At 40.0% G+C, this 23538-nt stretch overlaps 1 protein-coding gene across 1 annotated transcript in view; it reads left to right on the top strand.

Annotated features, from left to right (window-relative positions):
• LOC120592848 (uncharacterized) overlaps positions 1 to 23538 on the top strand; it is a 155822-nt gene that overhangs the window by 83451 nt on the left and 48833 nt on the right. The window contains exon 3 of the mRNA XM_039850549.1: positions 12362 to 13957. Within this exon, the coding sequence (XP_039706483.1) occupies positions 12404 to 13957 (1554 nt within the window). The 5' untranslated portion in view covers positions 12362 to 12403. The remainder of the gene's footprint in view (positions 1 to 12361; positions 13958 to 23538) is intronic.

Genomic DNA, 23538 nt, shown 5'->3' with positions numbered 1-23538 from the left:
GCACAGAGTTGCAGAATGGATCAAAAAACAAAACCCAACCATATGCTGCCTCCAGGAGACACATCTCAGTTCCAAAGACAAATATAGACTCAAAGTGAAAGGATTGAAAATATTTCAAGCAAATGCCATTCAGAGAAAAGCAAGAGTAGCGGTACTAATATCAAAGAAATAGACTTCAATATAAAAAAGTTAAAGAAAGATACTGAGGGACACTTCATAATGATAAAGGTAATTATCCACCAAGAAGATATAACACTTATTAATATCTATGCTCCCAAACAGGAATATGTAAAGCAATTGCTAACAGAATTAAAGAGAGAAACAGAGCAAAACACTATCGTACTAGGGGATATAAATACCCCACTGTCGGATATAGACAGATCATCCAAACAGAAAATAAATAAGGAAATAACATCCTTGAATGACACATTAGACCAACTGGACATAATTGACATTTACAGAGCCTTCCATCCCAAAAGAGCTGCTTATACATTCTTCTCTAGTGCACATAAAAAATTCTCAAGGATTGACCACATGCTAGGACACAGACATAGCCTCAACAAATATATGAGAATTGAGGTCATACCAACCACATTCTCTGATCATAATGCTTTGAAGCTTGAGATCAACTGCATAAAGAATGGAAGAAGAACCACAAATACATGGAGATTAAACAACAGGGTACTGAAGAATAATTGGGTCAGAAAAGAAATAAAAAGAGAGATCAAAAGATACTTAGAAGTGAATGATGATGATAGTACAACATATAAAAATTTTGGGACACGGTAAAAACAGTCATAAGAGGAAAGTTCACATCATTACAGGCCTACCAGCAAAAACAAGAACAAGCCCAAATAAACAACCTAACGCTTCAACTTAAAAACTAGAAAAAGAAGAACAAATGAAGCCTAAAGTCAGCAGAAGGAAAGAAATAATGAAAATTAGAGCAGAAAGAAATGAATTTGAAAACAAAAAAAAAACAGAAAAAATAAATGCAACAAAGAACTAGTTCTTTGAGAAGGTTAATAAAATTGACAAACCCCTGGCTAGACTCACTGAAGAAAAAAGAGAAAGGACAATAATAAAATCAGGGATGAAAGAGGGGAAATTATGACTGTTGTTGCAGAAATACAAAGGATCATACAAGAATACTTTGAAAAAGTGTATAACAGCAAATGTAATAACCCAGAAGAAATAGACCAGTACTTAGAGAAGTACAACCTTCCTAGACTGAATCAAGAAGAACTGGAAAATCTAAATAGACCGATCAGCAGTACTGAAATTGGAACAATCATCAAAAACCTACCAAAAAGTACAAGTCCAGGACCAGATGGCTTCAACAGTGAATTCTACCAAACATTCAAGGAAGATTTAATACCTAATCTCCTCAAACTCTTCCAAAAAATCGAGGAGGAGGCAATACTTCCCAACATATTTTATGAGGCCAATATTACTCTGATACCAAAACCTGGTAAAGATAACACAAGAAAAGAAAAGAAAACTACCGACCAATATCTCTAATGACCACAGATGCAAAAATTCTGAATAAGTTACTAGCAAACCGAGTACAGCAACATATTAAAAAATTATACACTACGATCAAATGAGCTTTATCCCAGAGGCACAGGGATGGTTCAACACATAAACAATTTAAAAAAGCAGAAGCATATGATCATGTGAATAGATGCAGAAAAAGCCTTTGACAAGATTCAGCCTCCATTTATGGTCAAAAGACTTAAAAATATTGGTATAGAAGGAAAGTATCTTAACATAGTTTGCCATCTATGATAAACCCTCAGCCAATATTATACTTAGTGGTGAAAAAGTAAAAACCTTCCCTCTAAGATCAGGAATAAGGCAATGCTGTCCACTATCTCCACTGTTATTCAATATAACATTGGAGGACCTAGCCCGTGCAATCAGGCAATAGAAAGATATTAAAGAAATCCAAATGAGAAAAAAAGAATCAGACTGTCACTATTTGTGGATAACATGATTCTCTGTATAGAAAATCCTAAAACTCCACAAGAAAACTACTAGAAACAATAAGCAAATACAGTAAATTCTGGATACAAAATCAATGTTCAAAATTCCATAGCTTTCCTACACTCTAATAATGAAGTGTCAGAAAAAGAAGTGGAAAAAAATTTCTTTTGCAATTGCAACAAAAGAATAAAATACCTAGGAATAAATCTAGCGAAACATGTGAAGGACCTATATAATGAAAACTATAAGACCTTATTAGAAGAAATCAAAGAAGTTACAAAGAAATGGAAAGATATTCCGTGTTCTTGGATTGGAAGAATCAACATAGTTAAAATGTCTATATTACCTAAACCATTATATATATTTAATGCAATCCCCTTCAAAATCTCATTGGCATTTTTTAAAGAAATAGAACAAAAAATCATCAAATTTGTATGGAAACACAAAAGACCCTGAATTGCCAAAGCCATCCTGAGAAAAAAGAACGAGGCTGGAGGCATCACTCTGCCCAACTTCAAATTATACTACAAAGCGACAGTAGTCAAAATGGCATGGTTTTGGCAGAAATGTAGACACACGGACCAGTGGAATAGACTCAAGAGTCCATAAGTATACCCATATTTATATGAGCAAATAATTTTTGACAAAAAAGCCAAAAATATACAGTGGTGAAATGAAAGCTTCTTCAATAAATGGTGCTGGGAAAACTGGAAAGCCATCTGCAAAAGAATGAAATTAGACTGTCTATCAACACACACCAAAATTAACTCAAAATATATTAAGGACCTGAATATAAGACCTGAAACAATAAAATGCATAGAAGAAAACATAGGAACGAAACTCATGGACCTTGTACTTAAAGAGGATTTTATGAATTTAACCTCAAAAGCAAAGAAAGTAAAAGCTAAAATAAATGAATGGGACTACATCAAATTAAAAAGCTCTACTCAACAAAAAAAAAAAAAGTCAACAAGGTAAAGGGACAACCATCCAAATAAAAAATGTAATTGTAAGCACCATCTCCAATAAAGGCCTAATATCCAAAATATACAAAGAACTCATACAACTCAATAACAACAACAAAAACAAAAGATCCAATGAAAAAATGGGCAGAGGACCTGAACGGACACTTCTCCCAAGAACACATACAAATGGCCGACAAATATTTGAAAAGATGCTCAACATCACTAGCTATTAGGAAAATGCAAATCAAAACCACAATGAGATACCATCTCACACCTGTGAGTGGATGCGGAGAAAAAGGAACCCTCATACACTGCTAGTGAGACTGCAAAATTGTACAGCCACTATGGAAAACAGAATGGAGATTCCTCAAAAAACTAAGAATTGATCTACCATATGATCCAGCAATCTCTCTACTGGGTATTTACCCCCAAAGACTTGAAAACCGATTTCCGAAATGATATTTGCACAGTGATGTTCATAGCAGCATTATTCATAGTGGCCAGGACATAGAAGCAAACGAAGTGTCTTACGATAGATGATTGGCTAAAGAAGCTGTGGTACATATATAAAATGGAATATTACTCAGCCATAAGAAGAGATGAAATACTGCCATTTGTGACAATATGGATGGCCCTTGAGATAATCATGCTAAGCGAAATAAACCAAACAGAAAATGTTGAAAATCACATGATATCACTTATATGTGGGATATAAACCTAAAAGCAACAAATGAACTGGTCAAACAAACACAGACTCTTGGTCATGCACAATAGACTAGTGGTTACCAGAGGGTAGGAGGAAGCGGGCAGCGGAGAAGTAGACGGGGTAACAGAGGACAAATATACGGTGACAGAAAGAAATCTAACTTTAGGAGGTGAACACAAAGTGTAAACATATATATGCCTTATTGTTAAAGTGTACAGCTGAAACTTACTGGATTTCATTAACTGATGTCATCATAAAAAATAAATATTAAAAAAAAGAAACTAGAAGAAGAGCAAATTAAACCCAAGTAAGCAGAAGAATTGATATAATAAAGTAGAGATTAGAAAAATAGAAAACAGAAAAACACTAGAAAAAAATCAATGGAAACAAAACAAAAGCTATTTTTTCATTAGATCAGTAGTAGTCTGATCACCCAATTCTAATGTGAGTTTGAGGGGGTTTTCCCACACATCCAAGCAATTCTGAGACACCAGCTGGTGTCCTACAAATCATCTCAATTCTGACACTATCTATCTAGAGATAGCATCAAATCCCAAGGGTAAGGGCTCGATACTACAAGACTGCCCCCGCCCCCACTTCAGATGTCAGTCACAAGCCTAGGTTATCACTGGTGCTTCTGACCAACTGCCTATAGCAGTGGTCCCCAACCTTTTGGGCATCAGGGACCATTGGCCCTATGAGAATCTAATGCCTGATGATCTGAGGTAGAGCTGAGACCATGATGCTAGCACTGGGGAGTGGCTGCAAATACAGATGAAGTACTCATCTCCTGCTATGAGGCCCAGTTCCTAACAGGCCAAGCACTGGTACTGGTCCACAGCCCAGGAATTGGGGACCACTGGCCTATAGATTGGAATTTCCAAGGATATCCTCCTCTTTGGGTTTGATTAATTTGTTAGAGCAGCTCACAGAACAGAGAAACATTTTACTTACTGGATTACTGGTTTATTATAAAAAGATATAACTCAGGAACAGCCAGGAGCAAGAGATACATAAGGCAAGGTATGAGGAAAGGGCACGGAGCTTCCATGCTCTATCCAAGTGTGCTACATTCCCCAAATCTCCACGTGTTTACTAACTGGACCCTGTTCTTATTTTTTATGAAGGCTAAATTGCATAGACATGATTGATTAAACCAACCTCCAGTCCTTCTTCCCTCCCCAGAAGTCAAGGGTGTGGGACTGAAAGTTTAAACTCTCTAATTATATGATTGGTTTTCCTGACTACCAGACTCCCATCCTTAGGTGAGTTCCTAAAGTCACTTCATTAACATAACAAAAGACACCTTTATTACTCTCAGTACTTAGAAAATTCCAAGGGTTTTTGGAGCTCTGTGACAAAACTGGGTAAGACCAAATATATATATTTGTTATTAGAAATCACAACATCACAATCAACAACATTTATTAACCTTTAGGCATAATAACCAGGAAAAGAAGACACAAGTTACTAATAACAGAAATAAGAGGTAACATTACTACAAAAATTGCATATATTAAAAGAATAATAAGGAAATATTAGCAACAACTTTATGCCAATATATTCGACAACTTAGATGAAAATGAAAAACTCCTTGAATAAAAGCACAAACTGCCAAGGTTCACTTAAGAAGAAATAAATAACCTGTATAACCCTTGAATGGTTAGATGTGGTAGGAATTCCTTCTGGAATTTCTTTCCTTGTCTCTTTATCCTTGAAATGGGGATCTGAAAAGTATAAGAGAAAGAACATTGGCTCTATGGCTTAACAGATATATGTTTTAGACAAAGCTCTGCCATTGACTAGTTTTTTTGAGACCTGGATCAAATCAACCTCTCAGCCCTCAGTTTCCTCCTCTGATAAGTGAAGATTGTTTTGAGAGTTGTTGTGATGATTAAATAAAATGGTATAGATATTTAGGTATAAAATCTAGTACAAACTGGAGCTGCTCCTTTACCTTGATACTATGTGATAGAAGGTGAAGCAACTTTTCAGTTGTCTTAGTAATAACATCACAGTTTTGGTAATGGGTGTTTGAAAATATACACTGAAATAGAATTATTTGTTTAAGTACAGTAGTAACAGCTATAACTACAATCACTTAGATTTCTACAACACATTTATTAAAAAAAAAAAAAGCTCTTTGAAGGACTCTCTTAGCCACATACCAGGCCCCTGAAATAAGGTAAAAAGACAAAATTTATTACCAGGTTCCAGATGGGAAAATTGAAATTCTATGAGGTAAGAATAAGCTCTTCCTTTAAAGCAGGGGTCCCCAATTCTTGGGCGTACTGATCTGTGGCCTGTTAAGAACCAGGCTGCACAGCAGAAAGTGAGCAGTGGGCAAGCAATCAAAGTTTCATCTATATTTGGAGACACTCCCTAGCACTAACATCACTGCCTCAGCTTTACCTCAGATCATCAGGCATTAGATTCTCATAGGAACACCGGCCCCTGGTACCAAAAAAGGTTGGGGACTGCTGCTGTAAAGGAGAGGCCTCAATTCTAGTTCTTGGAGCCACCTCATTACCTCTCTAAATCTTTCTGTACACTTTTAGTCACTCCCTATGCAGTTTAAGATCATTCATTCTTGCTTAAAATTCTGTAAAAATTGTTTTCGTTCCACCAAAGTGCTGAGCCCCTCTTCTTTTTGCCATATTCCCAGAGTTACATCTTTCTTTTCACCTCTCATTTCTCCTCTTGGGGCCTGTCTGTTAGCATCTGCTAATAACATCTTGAATGCTCTCCTAGTCCCACATGTTTCCATGGAAACCAGACAAAAAAAGGACTAGAAATATGAGTCTGCTTGCTTTAGTCACATTGCTGACTAGTGGAGCACTAGGTGCTGTGTGCTGAAGTCTAGATTTGATTGAAATCAAATGGATTTCAGTCACAGTTTTAATAACTAAGTTGGACAACTCTACTTAATATTTTCCCCTGAAAAGAGTGCCTACTTGTTTCTCAATATTTACATAGTACATAGGAATTATTCACAACCCAGTCCTACATATTGGTTTCGGTTGTTAGTGGTACACACAAGACATCTTAAAGCAGTGATTTTAAAAAAATCTAATTCAAGAAACCAGAGTATTAATCTGTTATTTCATTGCCAAAGTAATTTAAAGCAGCTACTTGTGAAGTCACCAGGGATAAACCAGATCCAGTCCTGAATTTTGGGGCACCTAATCCGGCATAACAGTTTTAAAAGGTAACTAGATGTTTAACAACACAGATATTTGAGGTTAAATCTCCTTTTGATGTATAAAACATATATAAAGCTATTTCTCATTTCTTCTACAATTTAGTGGAGTGAGAGATCCCATATAAGTGAATTGTCTAGATAGCTGAAGTAAAACCAATTCAATTGAAGCTTTTAAAAGATTTAAATATTTTTAAATATAAGCATCTATCTAAACGTGTATTACACATTTTCCTACCTTAAACAAATTACATTTGACATAAATTAGCCTTTTCTTAATGACTTTTGTGGATGGATGTGGTTAAGCCACTTAATCTCTTTAGACCTCAGTTTCCTCATTTAAATGAGGGATTAGACTAGCTGAGCTCTAGCTTTGCTATTCTATTTTTGATTTCCAGATCACTACTGGATTTTAGGTAGGAAAGAACTAAGTATACAGCTACTTGTGTCTTGTGTGGAAGGGGGACTATAGGAAAAGAAAACTGAAAAAATGATCAGTTCAGCAAGACTGCAAGGCAGGCAAAACAATTCAAAAGAGCAAGCCATACACCTGCAACTAAAGCCTTTCAGCTTTGCCTCCCTTCTGGGGATGGGTTTCATGGAAACCTTTGGCCACATCTCCACTGGTTTTCCCTGTTGGTCTATGTTTTCAGCCATCCTTCAGAGTGGATGCTTCCATCCTCGAAGCACACAGAGGTCAGTCTCTGTGTGCTTCGAGGGCTTCAAAGTCCAGTTGTCTCTTCTCCTTAAGACCAGACAGGTGGCTGCTGAGGATGCCACTTAATCAGGGAAGTACCTCAGAGAATGCATATCAGAGTGTTGCTGGGATTTCTGAAAATAGTCTAGGTTCACCATCTATGTGGGTCACTTTATGAGAAATGGAGTTACCATCCTGATATCTGTTTAATGTAAGGCAGTATGCTAGGAATTTTGGCATGCTATTACATTGAATCCTCATACCAACCCAGTGAGAGGGACATCTTTTTCTCCATTTTACAGATGTAGAAACTGAGGCTTGAAGAAAGGAAATAGCATGTCCAAAGTCACATTAAGGAAGTGACAGGGTTGTGTAGAAGTCTTGTACCTGTAACTCTAAATTTAAAATGGAATCTAAGAAATAGGGGAAGGGTAGTCAGGTAACCTGTTTTTCCTCTCTGCTGAGTGAGAGCAAAGGTGAGTGGTCTGAGTCAGATGGGATGGTTAGAGGTGAGCCCCAAGGAAGAAATCCATCATCACCATTATTATCTTCTTAAGTGGACTTTAAAGCACTGGTGGTGCTTTATGCCCATGCAGTGGATTGCTCTATTTACCCTTCTACAGAAAGTGAAAAATCTAGAAGGCAGCTCATCCTCTACTAGAACCATTTGGGGGAAAGTGAGTATTATTCCCCTAGGTCTCACTGACTCCAAAGTTCAATTTCTTTTCCTTATACCACTCTGTCTGGAGTGTGTATGTGGGAGATAATGAACTACTAGATGGTTTTCCAGATTTCTTCCAATCCTGAATCTTATGCCTTCTTCCTCTAGAGTACCTAGCATATTGTTAGTGCCAAACATATGCTAGCTGTGTGGCTTTTGTCATTTCTTAGTCTTTCTGCACTTCAGCTTCCTCAGTTCCAAACTGAGATAATAATAGTACTAAACTCATTGTGAGGTTGTGAAGGTTCAGCTAGTTAATACTTAAGAAACCGCATAGCACAATGCCTCTTACATATTAAACATTCAATAAGTGGTAGCTGCTGATAAAAAATAAAGTAAAATATAATTTCAGAAATTACTAATTGAGTAGTATGATGTGCCAGACGCTGTGTTATACTTCAATGAGCAGTGTAGGTGGTGATTAAAGAACACAGTCTCTGGCATCAGAAAGAACTAGTTCAAATCCTGGCTCTAGGTATGACCTTGAGCAAGCTACTTCTCTACTCTGAGCCTTCTTTTTTGCATTTAAAACAGAGATCATAATACTTCCTAGCTGTATGATGAGGATTAGTGAGATGATACACAAGAAGAAAGTGCTTAGCCAAGTCCTTGGTTCTGGGTAAGTGCTGAAGACATGTCATTATCATCCTTATTGTGTTAGGCATTGTCTCATTTAACACTCATAACATCTATATGGCACAGACAGCTGATTGCAAGATTGTTTGATATTTAGAACTGTGTTCAGATTCCAAGTGAGCTTGGGAATGAGTGTCTGTTGACCTAAGCAATTCTTGAACATGCAATGGCACCTTGGTAGGAATTAATAATAAATTATCTTTTATTATCCTACTTAAGGTTCCTAAGGAAAGAGTCAGGTGCAGAAGAGTAGACATTGAACTTGGCACCAAATGCCCATTGTTCTTGTCCTAGCTCTGATACTCGTTACCTATAGGACCAGGAGCCTTTAACTAGGCAAATGAAAAATATTTCCATTGCTAAATTTTACCTGTGTGTGTGTAATACTTTGAGTGATATAAATTAGTTCACTCCCCTGAGTTCCATTGTGATTATCTGTAAAATGTAGCCATAAATACCCACTCTAGGAGAATGTAAACGTGGTAAACTATATATGTAAAATATTACTTACAGCTAGAGTCAGTAATTTTTCTTTGTAAAGAGCTACATAATAAACATTTTAGACTTTTGAGGGCCATGCAGTCTCAATTGAAACTTCTCACTATGCTTTCGAAGCACAAAAGCAGCCATATAAAATACAGAAACAAATGCATTTGTCTGAGTTCCAATAAAACTTTATTTACAAAAAACAGGTGACAGGCCATGGTTTGCCAGTCCCTGATTTAGATCCTCATTGTTGAGCACCAACTATATTCCAGACACCTAGTAAGCACGGATAGCAAAGTATTTATCTTGAAAAAGCTCCTGGTCTTGTGAGCGAGTTGGGCACATAAACAGGTAAGCAAAATGTAGGGTGATAAGTGCTCCCTAGTGACATGAATGAAGTGTGTTTGCTTTATAACAAAGGAGGTCCCTGTTGTTGTGTGCTGTGATGATAGCTTTACTTCTGTCTTAGGAAGTCTTTTTGGTCCAGTGAATCTTATTGAATCGTTGATAAAGATTTTACCTCATATATCTCTTTTGTTAACCTTACTTATATTGTGAAACTCTTATAAAATGATGCTTAGAACAAATGATTTTTCTTAAAAATACATTTTTATAGTCTATTCTTAAGTCTCCCCATAGAGAAATTTAGCTTTGTAGTTCTCCCATTTGCTAGTGAATTTCTTATAAACACTTGGGTGATGAGAGAACCAGAGGGGCACAGTGGCCTGGCCTACATACTGGGAAGCCTGGCTCTACTCTTTCATTTGCTGGTTGTGTGCTAGAGGCAGGTCCTTTGACCTTCGTCATCTTCAGTTACAATGCTGCAGCATAAGGAGCTCAGCTATATGGTTTCTAACGTCCTTTCCAGCTCTGCAGCTGTAGTTGGTACATAAATATGCAGTTTGCACCTGACTTGCTTTTAGCTTGAATTTTCTGTGCCTCAGTTTCATCCTGTGAAATGGTGGATGGAGCGGACTAGGGGAGCTCAGAACTTAATGGCTAAGACTGGATTATTTCAGGGCATGTTCTTTTTAGGGACACATTTGGAGCAAAACCCAAGGGGAAGGGCTATGGGCAGATTGAAAATTGGGGAAAGTGAGAGTCCTGAGTTCACCTGCCTAGTTTGGGAAGGCTTTCTGTAGGAAGGTTATCAGGTACAGTGGTAATCTCCCACCAACTCTCCTCCCCCACTCTGAGCCTTGGCACCAATAATGTGTCCAGATGTCTTTATTTTTTAGAGGCTAATTCTGCTCTGGTGCTACCAAAGGAAGTCAGGAGACAGGCAAGCAAGCAGGCAGACTTGTGTATGGACCATCCTTTGTGTGCAAAGCCCTGTTCCAAAAAGGGAATATAATATAATGATTAATGGCATGGCCTCTGATGTCAGTGCATGCAATCAAATCCTAACTATTAGTCATGGCTGTGGAGAATGTAAGCAAATCATTTAACCTTTCTGCATCCATCTCAATTGAACCATCCTTAAAATGGGGATGACAATAGTACCCATCACATGAGATTGTTGTGAGACCTGAGTAGATAAAGAAGAACTTAGTGCAGTGCCTCACACTTACGAATGTTAGCTGTTATTATCATTCTGAATTGTACAAAAGCCTACTTGGGGAGATAGAACTCAAGAATGAGGGTGGCATTGTAGAACAGAGGTTAGGGCCCTTTCTGGCCTGGGAGGCAGGAGGACTGGGCTTCTATTCTTGGCCTGCCACTGGCTTGATGTTTGACCTAGGTCAAGTCTCTGTCCCTTTTTAGTCCCATTTTCCCAAACTAGATAATCTTTCCAGTCTCGTCCAACTTGAACATTTTCTGAGTCAAACAGATTCTGTGCAGACTGTGCACATAAGTACAGAAAGAACATAGAGTAAAGGCATGATCCAGGTCAGGTGAAGTGAACCTTGAAGATGAGAGCAGAGAAGGAAGAACAAACAGACCCTGAGTAAGTGAACTGACCCCTGACAAAACCACCAAGAAAAGCAGAAACTGTATTTACGGCTCTGGGCTCTGCCCATTTTTTCCTCTCTACTCTCTCTTCCTCTTCAGCCTCTGAATATCTTGCCTCTATCCCTCATCAAACCCTGCTCTTAAACTGTGCAAGGCAGAAAGATAAAGAGCAATGGATGGTGTGAGCTCCTGGATCTAGTTCCCACTGTTCTGGGAAGCATTCTTGGGTATCCCTAATCTTCTCTCTCCACTTCTCCCCAGCCCCCTCACTGTTTCAGTCTACTGTCCCCTCCTTCTGTCCCTCTAAGCTTCCACTGCCCCTGTGCATACCTCTATTAGAGCACTTATCAGGCTGTACTCTGATTGCTTTTGTCCACCAGTCTCTCCCAATAGCCTGTGAGCTCATGTGACTAGCTGTGTGAGTCTACTTCATCTCAGTTGTGTCCTGCACCTAGCTGAGGGGTCAGTGGTGATCTGGAAGGCTAACTTACAACCCACTGGTTTCTTAAATGAATGGAGGAACAAATGAGAGGGAAACATGGACTGTATCCCTACCTGCTGCTCCCTTGGCTTTGGGCTTAGGCAAGACAGGCGTCTTCTCTGGATCTCCAGTGCCTGTCTGTAAAATGAGAGGATCAAAGTAATGTACTTCTGAGGTACTTTTCATGTTTTTTTTTTTTTGGCTTTTTAAAAAATGTATTTGCTCAGTTGTCAAGATCTGATAATAATAGCTTTAAGTTATGTCCCTCTCAATTACATTTAAATAGGAATCAAGCTTTCCTTGGTGCACAAGGTAAACTGTGATCTCCTCCAATACAAATCCTAAAGATTTCATGGCTTGGTGGTGACAAAATATATTCTATGTATTTGATTGTGACAAATCTGTAAAGAATCCTGTTTGGGATTTTGCCTAATCTAGTTTCTCTTTCTCTCTCTGTCTCTTTGCCTCTCTCTCTCTCTCTCTCTCTCTCTCTCTCTCTCTCTCCCACTTCAGCTGGAAATCACTGGCCAGACCTCCTTCTGTGGCTTGGTGGCCTTATTTCTTGCTGGGATCATGGAGACCATCAGAAGCTGCCGGACTGCCTCCCTCTCTGACCTGATGCCCAATGGTTACCTGGCTCGGGTCTTCCCTAGCTGCCCTGAGGTGGAAGGCCTGGCTGGGGAGGTGGGCCTGGAAGAGTCTAAGCAATATGACCAGGGTGACTTGAGTCCCAAGGAAGAGAGTGGTCAAAACAAGAAGAAAACCAAAGTCAACAAGATCTGGAATTTTGTGAGCCGCAGAAAAGAGACCTCCAATCAGGAGAAGCGACCCCAGTCCATGCTCTTACTGGGAGATACCTCTAGGCCATCAGAGTTGAAACCTAAAGTCACATTAATGGATAGAATGAAGTCGTTCAAAAGATTGAAGCCTTTGACTGGGGCCTCCAAGAATACTGCCCCTAAGAGCAACCAGGCTCAGGAACCCCAGGAGCCTCCAAGCATCTACTGGATGAGGAAGGCCAAGAAGACCTCAAAGTCCTTCCGCCATTCCTATGCGGGCCACACTGAGAGCCTAGAGCCCTTCCTTGCAGATGTGCAGAGTTTCATGCACACCCCTAACAGAATAAACCCAAAAGTGCTAGACTTCGATGACTTTGGCATCCAAGTGGAGGAAGATCCCTGGGAGGAAGGGGCCCCAGGGCAGCAGCACAGTGGTGGGACTAGGAGTTCTCTGAAAATCATGTTCCCTGAGGACTGTGAGGTCCCACACATGACAGGCAGAGACCCGATCCAGGAACTTGAGGTCACCATCGAAGGCTCTAACTTCGAAGGGAATATGGAAGGAGGCTACGAGGAAAGCCCTGGGCACCTGCACCGAGACAAGGTCGTGCCTTTTGGTGGTGTTGTTAAGTTCTTCAGCAACGTGGCTGAGGTGGCCCGCAAGTGGTGGGCAATCTCCCGGGAAGAGCCGCAGATGGGCCGCCGCCGCTGCCATGAGGCCTACCCTGTCCATGGCAGGGAAGACTTCATTCTAGAGAGCACTGCCTCCCAGGCCTCCTTCCAGCTCAACCTGCCCTGTAGTTCTCCTGAGCATGCGCTGCAGGACAATGTCATTGGGAGGTGTCAACACCTCCATCTCAAGGCCTCACAGGCCTCAATCACCTTCGAAATGAGCGTAGAGAGAGAGGAGATCTCCGGCCAAACCGTCGCAGATCCCTGCGCTGCTGCTGCCTTGTCCTTGGCCTCAACCCCGGCTGCCTTCGAGTTCCAGGATGACCAGACACCACAGAACTGTTACAGCTGTCGCTACAGCAGCGCCTTCACTGGGGAGCACTTCTTCTCTGAGGAGCTCGACAAAGACACTGAGACTGTGGTCACCTTCCTCAAGGAAGATGACAGTGCTGGAGAGTTGTCCCTGGAGCTGGGCACCTGTGCCAGGAGGGTCACCATAGAAGCTGTCGTGGAGAAGCTAGAGGAGAAGCTTAGTAAGCTGGAGGACCAGGAGGCCAGCAGGGGGCCCATGGGGTCCAGCCAGGCAGGGGAGCCCCAGGAATCCGATTTGGGTATGGGTGCAGTAGAAACGGAGAGTGAAGCCAACAAGGCCTGCACTGGAGTTTCCAGTACTCAGGTAAGTGGGGAGCTGTCTTTTTAAAATCACCATTTGAAACATTCAGGACTCCAGAAGCCAGCTAAATTCCCATGTCATTCCCACAACCTCACTTTCTACCAGAAACTCCCCAGAAGGAATGCTCCCACCAGTGAGATACTTGGGACTTGGTTGATCCTAAATCCCTGGGCAATTTTTGCCCCTTTCTTGGGCTCAATTCCTGCAGCTGCATCTCTATTCACCCTTGACCAAAACTGAAGCTCTGAGAGTGACAGCAGAGTGACTAGGGTCATTTAATGATGCCTAAGATGCTGCAGGAAGCGACACTGACAAAGGAAATTGGACACTCAGACAACTTTGTTAGAGGAAGGAGAATTTATTAGCTGGCAGAGCACATGAGCTTAACAGCACCAAAGCACGAGCTCCCTTTGGTTAGATTTCTTACAGCTTATATACCCTTGCAGTGTCCATGCAAGGGGTGTGTGATTCCTTTGTCTGAGGTTTCATGTGCACCTCATGACTCAGGATGGTGAAAGAGAGTTTTGGGTGGGGGCTGCAAAGGGAAAGAAATTCCCAGACCACTGGTCCTATCTATTTACAGATCGTTTATCTTGTTAGTGTTGCAAGAGTTTCTAGAAGGCCATTTAAAGATCTATAGGGTGTGATTAATCTATAATAGACTGAGTCTGTCATTTCTGCAAGCCCCTTCCTTTGTATTTTTCAGATACCTCCTCTCCTCTCTTAAAGACATACCCATGGTCTCCTGTGGGACATTCCTCCTTTTTATCACCTTCCTGCCCCCATCAACAGGAAATGAATCCAGAAACTGGTGTCAAGGAAAGTCTCTGGGATTAGTGTCAAATAGAAATTTTTATCCCAACTTTATGTCTAATTGCATGACTTTGAGACAAGTCCTTTCATCTTTCAGTTTCTCTGAGGGGAGTGGGCTGTCTTAGTTTCCCAGAGATCTCTAGCACCCTCTGGTAACAACACTGTGTTATTTGACCTGAAGAATGTAGACAGAGGACAGCCCAATAACATTCTTCTCTCACCATTCATTGAGTAATAGCTTTATATCCAGCATCCTGCAGGGTGCTTGCTGTCGCATATGTTGTTTTCATTTAATTTTTAAAGTCACCTTGTGAGGTAAGAGTGATTATCCTCATTCTTCCAGTGATGAAAGAAGATCAGAGAGGTTGAGTGACTTATACTAAGTCATATAGATTGTGATAGAATTTAAATCTCACTTTTAACCCCAAGTCTAGTGCTTTTGTCTAGTTGTCTTTAGTTTTTTTTTTTTTTTTGGGGGATCATAGTGATGATAAGCAGGTACTCACCACATCCCTCCATTCATGGGCAAAAATAAATGTACTCAAATTATAGTAGAAGGAATATTAAATAAACACTAGAAGGGACTATCTGGCTTTGAGACTTGAGAATGTCTTCATAAGAGAGTATATTATAGTTTCTCCAGATAATTTTAGGGCAAAGTATTTTTAAGTGTAGTTAATTAAAATTATTCTTCTTGGTGGCGGAAGCTTGGTCTAGCTTGATAGTTCTCAATCTGTCCCATCATCCCTCACAACCCACTTTCAGAGAATTTTGGCCCCATCAGGACAGATGCAATAAGCACACTTTTTCTGAGAACATTAATATGTTTACAAGCATTCTCTTTCTATATATCATTTTTGGTAAGCGTTAAGGACATAAAAATTGGCATAATATTATTGGGAGTAAATTTTATTTCAGTGGCTTTAAGATCAACAATCAAGAAAGCAAACAAATAAATGTACCTAATGACTCCATTAGCTGATAATTACAGTTGGGTACTGCATGTCCAAGGTTACCAGTTGCTAGGAAGAGCTTCACAGATAGTACATCACCTTGCTAAGGGATTGTGTGAACTGGGCATGGAAATGTCTTGTAGGTTCTTTAAAAACACAGGCTTTGGAGTCACAAAGGCTTGTGTGTGTGACTTGCCTTCTCATCTGTGAAATGGGACAAAACATTGCCTACCTAATAGGCGATGTTGTGGGGAATCAAAGAGCCAGAATGTGTAGGGTACCCGGCCCAACACAATTCGTGACATCTTATGGACTTCCACAAAGTGGTAGCTGTTGTTATTATTTAAATTTGGCAAATTATTAATAAGTCTGAATAACATGCAACCAGAGAAACAATCCCAAGACAGTGCTGTAGCAACAGCTGGTTAATGCAATTGAAGGAGTAGTATATGAGGTCAGGAAACTGGCTTCTAGTCTCATTTCTACCTCCCGCTTGTCTTGTGACCTTGAGACAAATCCTTTCCCTTTCTGGGCTTCAGTTTCTCTATCTGAACCAGAGACTTTGCACCAGATAATTCCTGAGGCTTTCCTCCTTGCTCTTCTGTTGTTTTTTTTTTCCCTCCCAGCTAAGCCTATAATTGTTTCTCTGAGTCTAGTGGGAGACTCTTTGCCTCCCAGTGGCTAATTTCTGAATGGCTCTACTTGGCAGGCTTCTTGTGCCCTCTGCTGGTTGCTCGGAGATGTTGGATATCTTTCTTTGGGGTGTTAAATACAAGCCCAGACAGGGACTGGGGGCCCAGGGAAAAAGCAAAGTGGAGTGGGAAAGCTGAATGTCAGGGGACATTGATATAAATCAGGGATCCTGTTGACCATCAGGTCTAATAACTTTATTTTACAGATGATGAGAACACTGAATTCCACAGAAGGGAGAGGATTTCCCCTGATAAACAAGGAAGTGAAAGTCAAGTAGGACCTGAGAGTTCAGAATTCCAGTCTTGGTTCTGCCACAAATCCTACTGACAAATTCCCTTCCCCTTCTAGGTTTTAGCAGCCTTCTCTGCTAAATAGAAATCTTCATCCTCCCCTCAGGCACCTGGCTGGTCGATATTATAAGGCTAAATTGAAATAATGGATATGAGAGCAATGCATTGTGTAAGTAGCATAGGTCACAAGATTCCAATGGATCATTATATGCAAATAAAGGTGAAAAACCTGGTCCTTTTGTGTTTCCCAGGGAAACTGGGCTTTGGTTTTCTCTAGGATGTTTTACTTTAGAGGTCTATTCACCCAACTTTCCAGAGCAAAGTGGCTTCTGAAACTGTAGCTGCTTTGGTACAGAATTGGCTGTGGTCAAGCCTGGGGCTGCTCTTGTGGCCCAGGACATGGTGCAACTCCAAGGGCATGATGTCAGAAGACAAGGATGTGGTCTCTTCAGAGCCCTTCATTTGAGGAATTTGTCAAGGATCAGTGGGGACTGAAATTTCTACGTGCCTCATTCCTTGGATTAAAAAAATCAGGAGAATAATATGAATAATTATAGCTAACATTTACATAGTGCTTATTATATACCCAGACACTGTTCTCAGCCTTTTATATGTATGAACTTATTTCATCACACAGAAACTATCTTTAAAATGAGGATGATAATAATATCTACCTTAAAGAGTTGTTGTGAAGATAAAATTAGTAAATACATGTAAGTACTCATAACAGTGTGTGGCTAAGAGTTACTGCACAACAAATGTTAGCTATTAGTTATATGCATTAATTACTAAAAGCAAATGTCATAGGAAGGGACTATACCTCAAGACTGTCATTAGTTAACATCTTAGTGAGAATTAGTAAAATACAAGTCGAGGGAAGAAATTGAATAATGATAAGCATTCTTTAAATTTCTATGGGACGTTATACTTTACAGAGTGCTTTCCCATATATAAATAGATTTGAAAAACTACTCTGATTGTAATTATTATTATTATTATTATTATTATTATTATTATCATCATCATCATCATTATTCTTATATAACAGATGAGGAACTTGAAGCATGATATATGAGAAACAAAACACTGAAGTTGGAGTCAAAATGCCTAATTTCAAAGTCCTGCCTCTTTTACTTTATTGGATATGTGATTTTTGATGTTATTTAACAACTTTGATTCTTGGTTTACTTCATTTGTCAACTGGAAATGAAAAGTTTCCCCTGAATCCTTCCCAGAGAAGAAAGAAAACATAGCTATATTGAACATCTACTATATTCTTTTACTTCTGTTATCTCATTTGATCTACCCAGTGTCTCTGCTCTATTGATCTCGTAGCCACTATCCTATTGTATTATGTTTCTGCTTACAAATGATACCCATAACCATACTCAGAAGCAGCTATGGCATTGGCTATTGTCCACATTTTATAGCTAAAGAGACTGAGCTTTGTCTAAAGATACAAAGTGTGTCAGTGGTAGATGCAGGATCAGGACATAGGGATCCTGGCCCTTATGTCAATGCTGAATCTATACTGCCTCTCACTTCATTCTGGAATCTCTTGAGAATTATTGAGCCCAGTCTCCGAAGTCTTAGCTGCTATACATTTCAAAGCTGGTGGCACAACCTATGGACTGTGAAGGAAAGTACAGTCAGGTTTCACCAACCAAATTGCTAGCTATTCTGGCCTCTCTCCTCTGTCTCCCCCACCCCCATTAATCCCTACACACTCTATGGTTTCAGCTTCTCCTTCATAGAGGCCTCCTAGCAGAGTGCAAAAGAGGGGTGGGCAGGACACTCCCTGAATGAGCAAGGCTGCCCCTGCTGTGGTTTCAGCTGTCCAAACCGTCAAGGACACCTGACAAAGAAGAGGAAAGTCCAAAATGAGTACTACATCAAGGTGTTTGTGGACACACCAAATTGTGAAGTTGATGCTGCAGGAGATCCAATTCGGGCAGCCACGTAGTAGATTTTCTTTAAATATATTATGGGCTACAGAGATTATAATCTTAATTCAGGATGGGACTTAGCCGAAGTACAGATGGCTGCCTCCCAACTTTCTTTTATACCCTCTTCCAGCCCTAGGGAACCCTGCATCTTCCCTCTAATCTTTGAGCTGTTTAGTTCTGGTCCTTCCTCAAGCTATATTTTCAATAGGTTGTGTCCTTCTGTATTGGGTAGAATTGTGTCCTCCCAAATATATCTTCAAGTCCTAACCTCCAGTACCGGTGAATGTGACCTTTTTTGGAAATAGGGTCTTTGTCAATATAATGAAGTTAAGATGAGTTCATACTGAATTAGGGCTGGTCTTAATCCAGTGTCTGATATCTTTATCAGAAAAGAGGAATTTGAATACAGATACAAAGACATAAGGAAGAAGGTCATGTGATAATGGAGACAGAGGTTGGAATGATGAAGCTGCAAGCCCAAGAATGCCAAGGATTGCTGGAAGCCACCAAAAGCTAGGAGGCAAGGAAACACCTTCTCCTAGAGACTTCAGAGAGAGCATGGCCCTGCTGGCACCTCAATTTCAGACTTCTGGCCTGCAGAATTGTAAGAGAATAAATTCTGGTTGTTTTAAGGCACCCAGTTTGTGGTAACTTTATGACAGCCCTAGGAAACTAATATGCCTTCTGTCCCTCAGATGAGAGCTTTGGCTCCAAGTACAGTCTGGAGAGCAATTTGATTAGGCTAATTCACATAGAGGTCTGTTTTCATCCTCACAAAGAAAGGTGAACTCTTAGTTCCACAATAATGCTGAAATTGGGGGACTGGCAGCCATTGTTACCAGTGAGGTGAACATGTCAGGTCATATAGAGGAAAGAGGATTTGGGGGGCAGATATCCCAAAAATCTTACAACAGAGCTTGACTGCATGCTCTTAAGGTAGCTCCCCATCCTTTTACCCAGGATCAAAATAGTCCAAAGATCCAGTCTTTTCCATTTCTGGGCCTTGGTTTAGTCTTCCTCGCTATCTGTTCAAAGATTGTATGACCTACAAGAGAGCTTCTAACTCAGTTTATAGGTGTATGAGACAAATAAGTAAGGATTAGGAGTAGTAAAAAGCAACCTTGAGACCATGTCTTAAGATTCATACAGATGAAGTGCAATCTCTTGTACCTTCTGCATCTCTATTTTCAGTACTACCCAGTAAATTTTGCTGTGTATCAGGATGAACCAATTTTGGTCTTCGACTTGGGAAATTGAGTTAGTGATTAGGCAGAGACTTTTATCTGGGTCACCCAAACTGTTAACTGCTCAACACATCCAATCCTCTTAAGGATGAATGATACTGATGGAAGAAACTTGTACTGTGTTCATAATGGCTTAGGAGTGTTAAGAAGGAATTTGAAGGATATAGGAGCCTAGGAACTACTTTTTAAAAATAATTTTTAAATTATTTTTCAATTACAGTTGACATACAATATTATGTTAGTTTCAGGTGTACAACATAGTGATTAGACATTTATAAAACTTACTCCATAAATCTCGTATCCATCTGACACCATATATAGTTATTACAATATTATAGACTATATTCCCTATGCTATACTTTACATACCAATGACTATTTTGTAACTACCAAGGGATTTCTTAATCCCTTTCTCCTTTATGCCTGTCCCTCAACCCCCACCATCTGGCAACCATCAAAATGTTCTCTGTATCTGTGAGGTTGTTTCTGTTTTGTTTGTTCATTTATTTTATTTATTTATTTTTAGATTCCACATATAAGTGAAATCATATGGAATTTGTCTTTGAGTTATTTCACTCAGCATAATACCCTCTAGGTCAATTCATGCTGTTTCAGATGGCAAGATTTCATTCATTTTTATGGCTGAGTAATATTCCATTGTATATATGTACCACCTCTCCTTTATCCATTCATCTACTGATAAACACTTAGGTTGCTTCCATATCTTGACTATTGTAAATAATGCTGCAATGAACATATGGATGCATATGTCTTTTCAAATTAGTGTTTTGGGTTTCTTCAGGTAAATAACCAGAAATGGAATTATTGGGTTCTTCTTTGTCTCTTGCTATAACATTTGTTCTAAAATCTATTTTGTCTGATGTTAGTATTGCTACCTCAGGTCTTTTTTTCAATTTCCATTTTCATGAAATATCTTTTTCCATCTCTTTATTTTCAGTCTGCATGTATCTTTTGATCTGAAATGAGTTTCTTGTAGGCAGCATATGTGAGTCTTGTTTTCTTAATCATTCAGCCACTCTTTATCTTTTGATTGGAGCATTTAATCCATTTACATTTCAATTAATAGATATGTTGTTATTTTCTTATTTATATGTTTTATCATATTTCTTCTTCAAGAAGTCCTTTTAATATTTTTTTTTTTGTAATACTGGTTTAGTGGTGATGAGCTTCTTTAGCTTTTTCTTATTGGGAAGCTCTTTATTTGCCTTATGATCCTAAATGATAGCTTTGATGGGTAGAAAAATCTTGGTTGTAGATACTTACTTTTCACCACTTTGAATAATTTGTGCCAATCCCATCTGGCCTGCAAAGTTTCTGTTGAGAAATCAGCTGACAATCTTTTAGGAGCTCACTTGTAGGTAACTAACTGTCCTTCTCTTGTTATTTCTTCAAATAGGTTTTCAATTCCTTGTTCATTTTTTCTCCTTCTGGTACCTTTATGATGCAAAAGTTGGTATACTTGATGTTGTCCCAGAGGTCCCTTAAAATATCCTCATTTTCTTGGATTCTTTTTACTTTCCGCTGCTCTGATTGGGTATTTTCTGCTTCCTTATCTTCCAAATTGCTGATTTGATTCTCTGCTTCATCTAATCTACTGTTGATTCTCTCTAATGTAGCCTTCATTGCAGTTATTTTATTCTTCATTTTGACTGGTTTTTTTTTTATGATTTCTATCTCCATTTTTATGTTTTCTATCTCTTTGTTGAAGTTCTCACTGAGATCACTGAGCATCCTTATAATCAGTGTTTTGAATTTTGCATCTGATAAATTGCTTGTCTCCATTTTGTTTAGTTCTTTTTCTGGAGCTTTGTCCTTTCATTTGGGACATGTTTCTTTTTCTCCCCATTTTGGCTGCCTCTTTGTGTTTGTTTCTCTGCATTAGATAGAGCTGCTACATCCCTCAGTCTTGGTAGAGTGGTCTTATGTAGTAGGTGTCCTGTGGGGCCCAGTGGCCCAATCTCCCTGGTTATCTGAGCCAGATGCTTCAGGTATGTCCTTTGTGAGGGTTGTGTGTGTCCTCCTCATGTAGTTGAGCCTTGGTTGCTGTTTGCAGGTTAGGGGGAAGAATAGACCCTCAGGCTGATTGATTGTGAGGACTGGCTGTGACTACAGTGCAGGAGCTGTTGTGCAGGGGCTGACCCCATAGAGCAGGATAGAACAGGATGCACTTTAGCAAGGCTCTGGTGCCTGCAGAGTCTACCCTTTGAGGTGCAATTTGTGGAGGTGGTTGGGTGGTGTTCTGGTGTTGTCTGAAGCTGGCCACTGGGTGTGTTGGTTCTGGAACCTTTTGAGAGGGGCTCTGCTGCTGGCCACTTAATATGATCTGTAGATGGTTGCTGCTGTTCTTGGGCTTGGAGGTGCCTGGGAGAGGCTAAGCTGAGAAGCAAGGCTGGCTGCCACTAATGCTGGGGTTAGGGCTGCTTACCAACAGATACAGGGTATGCCAAGGCCAGATGCTGCTTGTTTAGATTTTATGAACCTTTGAGAGATTTTAGGAAAGTCCACAGTATGAGCCAAGACAGACTATTTTTATGGAAAAGCCACTAGAACTGGCTTGGGTAGGCATGCAAGATGGGTGGGGTGGGATCTCAGCAAATCACCATGGTGAGACAAACAATGTTGGCTAGGTTGATGGAACTTCATATATAACACCTTCCTGTCAGTGCAGGCTGAGTGGGGAGAAGGATCAACAAAAGAACAACAGCTTCTGCCAACAGTTGTGTTTGGGAGAAAGCTGCCCCTAAAGCCTTCACCCTGAAGCTAAACAACTCAGTTCTTCCCTATACTTCCCTGGCAACTATCAAGCCTCTGCCCCAGCACTGGAACTCAGAGCAAGTGAGTCTGTCAGTGAGTCAGTCCATGTTTGAGCTCTTTAAGAGGATTGCCTTGAACTCCAACAGCCCTCCATCTCTCAGCTGGTTTTCACAGCCAGAAGTTGTGGGGACTTCTCTTCTTGGCACTAGAACCCTGGGCTGGGGAGCCTAGTGTTTTGCTTGGACCTCTTGCTCCCCAGAGGGGACCTCTGCAGTTGAGATATCTCTCCTGATTTTTAATGGCCACACATGGGTTTGGAAACAACTCATTTCTTCTTTCAACCCCTCCTCCCATTCTCAACATGATTTCTTCTGTATATCTGTGGTTCAGCTAGACATTGGGTGATTCTCAATGATGTTCGTTTTATAGTTTCATTGTAATTTTGCTGTGGTTGTGGGAGGGGGCAAGCACAGCATTTTCTTACTCCACTATCTTGAGTGGAATTTTATCTTGTCTAGAAAGGCAGCATAGTAGCTTTGTAGTCAGATGGACCTACCATTTACTAGTTATGAGAACTTGGAAAACTCATTTATCTTTTCTAAGCCTTGGTTACCTTACTGTAAAATGAGCTATCTACCTTATGGAGTAGTTGTAAGGACTAAATGAGATAGCATGCATAAATATAATTAGCAAGGTATACATACCAGGTACTCCACAGATATTAATTCCTTTTCTTTTCTTCCACTTGAAGGTCAGGGTTTTGGAAAAGACAGAAGGATCTGGGATGAAAAGAACTGGCTATGCTGATATCAAAGGAAAGGACTTGGACCTTGTCTTAAGCTAAGATGTGCTTCTGGCAGGAGAGGATCTC

This window comes from Pteropus medius, unplaced genomic scaffold (assembly GCF_902729225.1).
Source record: "Pteropus medius unplaced genomic scaffold, Ma_sr-lr_union100, whole genome shotgun sequence".
NCBI classification, from domain to species: domain Eukaryota; kingdom Metazoa; phylum Chordata; class Mammalia; order Chiroptera; family Pteropodidae; genus Pteropus; species Pteropus medius.
This window is presented reverse-complemented; position numbering and strand designations above follow the sequence as displayed.